Source organism: Ipomoea triloba, chromosome 14, assembly GCF_003576645.1.
Source record: "Ipomoea triloba cultivar NCNSP0323 chromosome 14, ASM357664v1".
NCBI classification, from domain to species: domain Eukaryota; kingdom Viridiplantae; phylum Streptophyta; class Magnoliopsida; order Solanales; family Convolvulaceae; genus Ipomoea; species Ipomoea triloba.
In genome coordinates this window covers 3,852,458-3,861,872 of record NC_044929.1, presented here as the reverse complement: position 1 = coordinate 3,861,872, position 9,415 = coordinate 3,852,458, and the positions used below count along the sequence as shown (strand labels likewise).

The 9,415-nt window shown below is 33.0% G+C and overlaps 1 protein-coding gene across 1 annotated transcript; it reads right to left on the bottom strand.

The window, feature by feature from the left end:
• Positions 1-4,342: 4,342 nt before the first annotated feature.
• On the bottom strand, positions 4,343-5,885 carry LOC116005313 (probable galacturonosyltransferase-like 9). The gene has a single exon (XM_031245582.1). It carries the CDS (start codon positions 5,725-5,727, stop codon positions 4,606-4,608), a length of 1,122 nt encoding a protein of 373 aa, XP_031101442.1. The 5' UTR covers positions 5,728-5,885; the 3' UTR covers positions 4,343-4,605.
• Between the last annotated feature and the right edge of the window lie 3,530 nt (positions 5,886-9,415).

Here is a 9,415-nt window from a genome sequence, read left to right as displayed (position 1 = left end):
AATGCCACCTATAAATCTAGGACCAAAAATGGAATTAACTCTATATATTATATCAAAACCACTTTCACAACATTATTTTTCACTTCTTAACCGCTTATTTCAAGGTGCATAGATTATAGGTGCAAAGCTAATAAATTAGTACATAGTTATAAAAATAAAAATAAAAAATCAGGCAAGCCCCGCCCATCCCCATTGGCCACTGGCCTAAGGGAGGGCGGGGCGGGCTATCCCTCCTTAGGCCTGCATTTTGGCAGCTTTTTAGCCTGTCCGGCTACAAAGGCGGACTTTGGTGGGCTCTATCTGTCCGCATTAGCAGTTCTACCGGTGGTCAAAAGATATTATCTACTAGTGAATAAAAATTTTAAAATAAAAATTATAATTATCGAAAAAAAGTTTCTACCACCACAAATAGAAACTCAATTTGCTCATTCCTTCTACATACATTGGGTTTATGTCGGCATAGGAATAGGCAGAAACCAAAGTAATACTATATTACTATTTAACCCAGAAAAAAAAATCATGTTTTTCTTCTTCGTAATTTCATTTTTGATATGGACTACTATGTTCCACTTCTTCTCCTTCTTTCATATTTTTCTTCTCTTTCTTCCCTCATTTTATTTCATGCTTTTCTCTTGTTAGTCAAATTATACAAACGAAAAAAAAAAAAGTTCAAGGAGCCTCCGCCAGTATTCTATTTTAATTTGTACTTTGATCATTAATAAAACCACTTCATCTTTCTGTATCAGAGTGTGAACTCTTATCCTGACACTGTCTAATTTGCATTATTAAGGCTACCTTATCCCTGTAAATCTCTCCATTTGTAAATGATGGGTCCCACCTCTATATCACCCAATTTGTAAATCCTTTATTATTTACATTATATTCCTGCAAACCTAATACGGAATATATTTTAAAAAGTGGACCCAACATCACATCACTTAAAATAAAAAAAATAATAATAATAAAAGAAAGTACATAAAAAATCAAAAATTCAAAAAAAAAAATACAAAAGCTGCCGCAGCAAGGATTTGCAAATTTGCAAATCCTGTACATCAAATAAAAAAAAAAAAGAATAAATGATGTGGCATTTGCCACATCATATTGCCAATCCCTCAATTGCAGGGATAAGGTCAGCCTTAATAAGCATATGTAAATTCTTGATGTAAATATAGCAGTCCCCCTTCATTGCAAGGTAAAAAAGAAAAAAAAAATTATATGTGACAATCCATTTTAGTCCATCTTTTCAGAACATCCCTTTGATTCTAGTATTATTGCAACATGATCAATTTTTGTCCTCCTCAACAAAATCGTTGAAATGCCATTAAATACAATGACGTTTTGACCTTTTTTGTACAAAGTGGGTTGACCTGGCCTGTTATATTTTTATTTTTATCTTTTTTGAAAAAAAATATTCTAATTAAAGACCTAAATGCTCTTGTATTTTATAGAATTTAAACTGTTTTGTTGATGAAGGATAAAAAAAATATCATGCCACAGTAATACTATGATTAAAAGGGAATCTTTTGAAATTTAAAAAAAAAAAAAAACTAAAAATAGATCATCACCTATAAATCTAGGACAAAAAATGGAATTAAATCAAAAAAATATTTTCTATTAAATAACTAAAATAATGTATTAATACTATGTTTTCACATTAAAATACTTGTGTATGCATGTGTTCTCCTTTTATTTGGATTCTAAACTTCTAGTTTCAAGTTGGAACGCATAAACATTGTCCAAATTAAATTGGATCCAAAAACATATGTTCCAACACCTTTAAATATGTCATATACGATGCAAAAGAAAAAGACAAAAAAAATAAAACATGTTTAGTATTAATTTTTTTTTAAATGTTAATTTTAATTTTAAAAAGTTCTCCAGATAAAAAAAAAATCCAAAGTGAGAGAGAGAGAAAAAAAAAAAGAATGGCAGGACAAGAAAGAACCCAACTTGAATGCAAACTCCATTGTTGTATTTTATTTTATTTTATGATTTTCGAAGACTTACAAACTTTTCTAAGCCTCACAACCAAGAAGTTTGGTAGGGAAATATTAAAAGCAAAATAAATATAAAATCGTAGTGTTGCAAGGCATAGAAATGCTGCCAACTACAACTTGCCTATATTTTTGTTATGCAATTAAAATATTATTTCATCTGAAATAACTAACAATGCACTTAAAATCTATAATAATATACTCAATTCTGCACTTTTAATTATCCACAACGTAATATCAAACTTTTCCCATACAGAAATTCTAATAATTACATAAATGCTATGTCATTTTTAATTTAATTTTGACGTAACCAATTAATTAAGGTTCATGCATTCTTTTAGTTGCTAAAATTTCTAATGTGCTAGCTCACACTTTAGCTACAGTAGTCTATTTTCATTGAATATATCTTCGATTTTTGCTTTAAAAAAAAATAAAAAGATTCATGCATTTGTATGGTATTGGCAAAATGTTGAATGGTCTGCCTGCTTTATTGGTGCCTATATCTTAATTCTTAAGGTTGGTGGCTGCAAATCAGACGTTTCACATTATAATATCCCTTTTAGCAAGTAATAATACTTTTATTTTTTTATTTTGTATATTTTGCTGATTCAATTTGCTGACAGCCTTTGGATTATTACTTTTAAACCACAAAAGCAAATCTGGAGGCTTGGAACGTGATTAGTTTATATTATTCAGGTCAACATTCAATAAAATTATATATATGTCAACGGTTTGCCCCTGGCATAAAACAGTACGTGATCGAATGTCTAAGTGTTGACGTAATGTTCGGTAATTATTCGGGTTTAAAATTATAATGGGAGAGGATCTCAGGCTAGAGAAAAAAGTAAATCACTTAAATTCTACATCATTGAGATATGTTATCCCGCAACTTAATTACTCTCACAATTTTTTAGGCAGGGGGTGTATATGGAAATTAAATGTTGCTGGATAAGAATAGTACGTATCTTTTCATATCTGGTGCAAAATCTTAAAATTTTAAATTTGTGATAGAATTTGTTGTAACTCAATATATTTTACCATTGACTTTGAGATGATATCGGAGATAAAACAATTTAATCTGTGTGCACTTAAGTAGTAGCTTGAGTGCCCATTTATAAAGGGTCTCACGTAAAGAGGTATTCTCATTTGATTGTGTGTGTGTGTGTGTGTGTGTATATATATATATATATATATATATATATATATATATATATATATATATATATTGTCCCAAATAATAGAAGAGTATCTAGAAAGTTTCAAGGGTGAGTTGTGCAAGGCAAGCATATATTGCCAGCATATCCCCTGCTGAAGGAAGCCTCTCAAATCACTGAAAGCAACCATGCAACTAATTCATCAAATGAATTTTGAGTGATTCTTTGATGGATAAAAATCCCGTGGACTCGGTAACATTAGATAAAAGGTCAAAATTTTGTTCGTAATTTCATATCTATAACTTTTAGATATGAAAATGAATATTCAAACTAAGAGGAAATTCTATAATGTTACATATAATCGAAATATAATTACATACTTCATAATAGTTTTAAACATTTGACTAAATAAAATTTTATTAGTATCACACTATATATATATACCACATATGTTCGGGGTGGATTCAGAAAGGAGACAATAGAAGCAATTGCTTCCCCTCACCCCTACCCCTTATATATATATGTATGCATATACATACATATATAGCAGTAACTTACATCTAAAAATAAAACGTATATAAAAATTAGTACTAAATGTTTAAGTAGCAATGTATTAAACTAACTCGGATAACCCAAATTAACAAAATCTGATAATTAAAGGAAAACAATACAAGATAATGATAAAGACAAAGATAATGATATTAATTGAAAAGCGCAAGAATCTTGTATTGCTCAAAGATGTAATGTGATTATAATGAGACTTGATATCTTAACAAAGACAAACTATCGAATTTATATGCAAAGGAAGTCCCGTAACCATCCCATACTAGGCAAGCGGTTACTGTTAACGAAGTCACCGGCCGAGGTTGAGGCCGGCCGAGGTTGCACCGAGTGCCCAAGGCCAAGACCAAGCCCGGGCCAATTGCGATCTTGAGTCGGGTCGCCTTTGCCTTCCTTTTCAGTTCAATTTGTCACGGACCTTACTTTCAAATTTCAATATATCCATCAGGTAATATAATTGATTATTCTTCGACGTTTGATTTTCGCTAACCACTAATAATATTTTCTAGATATGTTCATGTATATGCTAATAATTTAATGCAATATTAATAGCCAAAAATGTTGTAATGGAACCTAACCACATGAGTTCATATGAAATACAACCTGAAAAAGAGTAGGCATCGCTAACTAAAATACATAATTGTACCTCTGACTTTATATTTTACAACTCAAATGAGTTGTTAGAGGATAAATATAGTAAAGAATATACCATAACAAACAAATGAAGTTGTATTGTATTGTATATATGAATTTTGATTTTTAACCCCAACAAAATAAATTCACTAAACTACAACCCTCCTATTTCTATCTATTTTCCTCCAAATCAATCTGTACAACCATATCAAAGAATCATATATAATATATAATATAAAAAATCACCTTGTAAAAAAAAAAAATCAAATGAAATAATTGGAGTACACAAACGGATGTTGTTGTTGTTGTTGTTGATGATGATGGAATAGCTTAACGTTGGTCCGTCGATACAGATCGTAGGGGCCCCACAGATAATCCAACGGACACGGTTTCTTCTCATCGAGCCTCGTCCATGGCTTGCCTTTCCCGCTCCAATGCAGCAGGCTCACCGGGCCGGGGTGGAGGCTCCGGCAAGAGCCTCTCACGTTGTCGCCGCCGAGGCCGTGCTGGTTCCACCGGTGATCGATCGGCTCGATTTTCCCGCCAAAAACCAGCAGAAATGGCGGGAGAGAGCCCAGCTCGTACACGCGCCTCTTCTTCTGGATCTCCATCCACGTCTCGATCTTCTCCCTGTAATTCCCGCGCCGCCATTCCCGGAGGTCCATCACCATCACGCCGGTGTTGAAGTAGCAGGGGTTCCGGGACCCGAATACCCGGGGTAGAATCGGGTCGGACCAGAACTCTTCGGTGAAGTATTTGGTGAAATTCGCGTGGCAGTATTCCGGGGCCCCGATGACCCGGGAGTGAGCTAGCTTGACGTTCCAGAGCTTCTGGATATCGTCGACGAGAATCACGTCGGAGTCGAGGTAAATAACCCGGGTCACGCACGGGTCGAGCAGGTCGCCCAGATAATTCCGGGCGTAATTCAACGGGTTCTCCAGGGCGACCCGGATCGAAGACGAGATTAGGTTAGCCACGGTGTCTTCTCTAAAGATATAAACTTTAAAGTTCAGCGAAGGGAAAATGGACTGAACGAGTCGGGTCAGGACCCGCGGATTCGCCGGGTCGAACTCCGCGGCGAGGAAATGGAAAAAGACGCTCTCCGGGCACGACGCGTGGCGGAGCACGGAGTGAACCGCCGCCATTGACCCGCGCAGGTACTCCGAGTCAAGGGTCATCGCCACGTGGACCAAAGACGGTGAACAATACGACACCGTTTCTCCCTTCACCGCACACCTCTCCCCGTTCCGGTACGCTGGAGCTTCCGCGAACCCGAACCCGAACCCGACCCCATTATCCACCGGAAGAATCCGAATCCCTAAACAACCCAACGGCGATAGCCCAATAATCAAGATCAAAACTAACTGAACCCAAGAACTCTTCATTCTTGGACTTCAAAAATGTCCAAGAATGTCTCTCTCTCTCTCCTTTTTCTATCTCTCACTATATCTATAAATACGTATTTTCAAATAAAAAATAGTTATATACAGCGTTCTGGTGTAGAAGAAGGTGGAGAAGAAGAAGAGGGATAGTTCTGGAGAAGGAAATGTCAAACACATCTTGAACACGCACTTTGTTGCTAATGGAAAATGAGAAAATAATTATTAAAAAAAACGCGGTTTTCTGTTGAGGAATATTGTTACTGGCAATCATATGGAAACTTCTACTGTTGCGTTTTGTTTCTAAATTGTACTATTAGGGGAAAGAATTAAAACTTTCCATTTTGTGATCATTTTTTAAAAGCAAACTGTTATTTTCCTTTATGATTTTACCTCGTATCAAACGTAATTTTCTAACTTATTTGAGATTAATTATAAGCTCATAGAATTCATGTTCAAGCATCGCTGAATGAGGTATACTACGAGAGTACGAGTCACCTAAACAGTCTCTCAGTCAATTCATATTATTGATTCTGTACACAAAGAATCTATTTTCACACTTTCGTCAACTTAGGAAGCCCAATCTCCAATCTAGGGACTCTAAAATCTGAACTCTAATATCTCATTTTATGAGTTGTTAAAGTGTTGTTAAACTCTTACAGATAGTTCAATTGATTCTTGAGTAGTAGTTTATGGGTCAAGATACAAGATCAAGCACTAACAATTGTAGTGTAGGAGTTTCAAGCTCTCGTGTGGTGTCTCCGTGTAGGCACTAGTGAGTGAGGAATTTTGTCTTTTTTTGAATAAGGATTGTATCATTTGAAAACATGTGTGAGCGTGCGAATACAAAATTGTATCATGTAAAGCTACAAAGTATATTTTATGATATGTAAAAGTACATTAAAAGCTGTACAAACTCTAAAAATACATCACACAATACACATATTTTTGTGTACACTTTTTAGTTTTATATTATACAAATTCTCCCTCGATCTATCTCCTATAGTCCTAGGTAAATATATGTGTAAAATTTTGTATAAAAAGTAATTTCTCATTACTCGAGTTATCAATGAAACTGAAATAGTGATAATATTGATGTTGAAATTTTTATAAATTATTTTTTATGGTTATAAGTTGTACAGAGGGAAATTAATATATAATTTAGTATTTTGATTTATACATATCACGTGTCATAATGGGTCAAAAACTTTGTTACATGTGTCGATTTGTTCAATTATGATTACATGACTTGGCCGCATTTGACTGTAATGTTCTTACGTTCTTTTGCAGTAGAGGTATATAAGCCGAACTATATATCCTTACAAACATAAATTAATTTAATTATTTATAATAAAGTGATTAATTTATGTGTAATAAAAACTTGTGAATTTTACCTTAAGATGTGTGAAACCTACGTACAATATATAGTGAGTTGATATCATTTAGGTCCTTCGTTTATAGTACTTTTGTCATATTTAGTCATAAACTTTTAAATTGATCATCTGCGGTCCATTGACTTTTAAATCGTTAACATTCATGATCCTTCAACTTTCAAATCATTGCAATTGGTGATCCTTCAACTTTCAAATTGTTACTATCTGTGTTCCAAATTAGCCACTTATGATCCTTCAACTATCAAATCTTAACAACATGTGGTCTTTCCAAGAGGACAACTAGTTAAATTTTAAAAGTTGAAAGACCGTGAGTGGTTAACTTAGACCACGAATGATAATAATTTGAAAGTAAAAAAACCACAGATGGACAATTTGAAAGTTTAAGACTAAACGTGAACAAATCACTATACTCGGAGGACCCTAAATACCATTAACTCATATATAGTAGTAATAATTTAGAACAAATTTTAGGTAATAGTGAGGGGAATACCAATCTTAATAATAGAGGCAAAGCATATTCATTGCTTTCCACTAAGGTCTAAGGTGATGCCAGCAAGAAAAAGAGACAGTGCCAGCTGGCTTTTTCATGCTTAAGAGAGTGATGTTGAAGCCAAGGGCATGTGATCATGTGAGTGGAAAAATACGACTTGTACTCTCCAATTTTATTCTCTTACAAATTTTGAATATAGACAATTTTTTCTGTACTAACAAGATGAAAAATATCATATTCATACTTGTCATTTCAGAAAATATAATTAATGAAAGTCTCCACAGTAGAACTCATGTAAATGACCCCTAACACCCTACACTTATTAACAAATAAAGTCTTTGCGGAAATAGCTTAATTGGTTCCATCAATCACTTTAAAATCTTATTTTAATAGCACAATTAATTAATTAATTGAGCTATATTCCCAAAAAAATTGTTTGTTTAGAAAAATAACGATGTCGGTTGAATTAGAATGCTAAATTATCAATAAAGGCATTTATGAAAAACTATATAAATGATTTTTCACATGAATAAATTAATTTTTATTTAGAGATTTTAACAAATAAATAAGAATAAAATTATTTATATTTATAATATAATAATTTAATACATTTTTATTTTTATTTATAAATTTATTAATATATCTAAAAATTAAAAGAATGAAACAAAATTGGCCAATCTGAACATATCACATTACCCAATTTTGCACACGGGAGCATCATGCTCCCCTTTAAAGGGGAGCGTCATGTTCTGCCTTTCAACTTAAGAGTGGCTTTGAGACATATTACATATATCTACTCATGTTTCCTAACATGGGGCGATAATCTATCTCCTTTGATAAGTTAAAGTTCTTGTCTTAATTATTAATTATTAATTTTAAGAAAAATTTCAGTTTATTAATCATACATATATGGTAGATGTACACTCAATTTATGAATTATTACCTAAACAATTTTTTTCTTTTAATTGTGTACAATCGTTATCATAGATCAGGGTCCATGGTGCAAGGTGGACCTTGGTCCAATACACAAAATTTGACTTCATAAGATATAGAATTCATGTTCATAATATACATACACATAAACTGTGTTGATATGTTTGGTGCATTTTCTGAAAAATAAATAGAATTGTATAATTAAATATTTTAATTAATAATATTTATAATAATATTAAAAAATAATATATTTATTAAAAAAAAAGCCGAAAACCAAAGAAGATTGCTATCTAGTTTCCGCCGGAAACCAGAGAAGACTGTTGTGAAAAACATGGGTATCGCGGTTCAAACACACTTGGCGGTCGTCATTTTAGTGGAAGTCATTTTTCGCCAAAATAGTTCTATTTTCCTAAGTTACCGAAAAATGATTTTCATTATGATTTTCCAAACACGTCCAAACATTGGAAATCAAGAAGATGATTCATTTTCTGGATTTCCAAACCACCTTAAAGGAAAAAAAAAATAAAAAATAAAAAATTGTAACGAGGTAAGCGAGTTAACTCATTAAAACAAAAATTTTGACAAGTCAATCTACTACTCGTTAATGACTCAAAACAGGTTAAAGCTAAATATTAACTCACTATTTTCATGTTGAATTTAGTATCATATCACATTTACGGGTTGCGTGGAAAATGAGCAAATCTAATAAGTCCAAACCTTACATAGTATTTACAAGCCTACAAATAGAGGGGTTGATGAACATGTGAGGTGTCCCAAATTTCCAAGAGGATGATTAGGAGGATCATACCCTATATGAACTTGTGTACAAAACTAGACTAGTTATCAAGTTACAATAGCACATAGTATCATACAATAC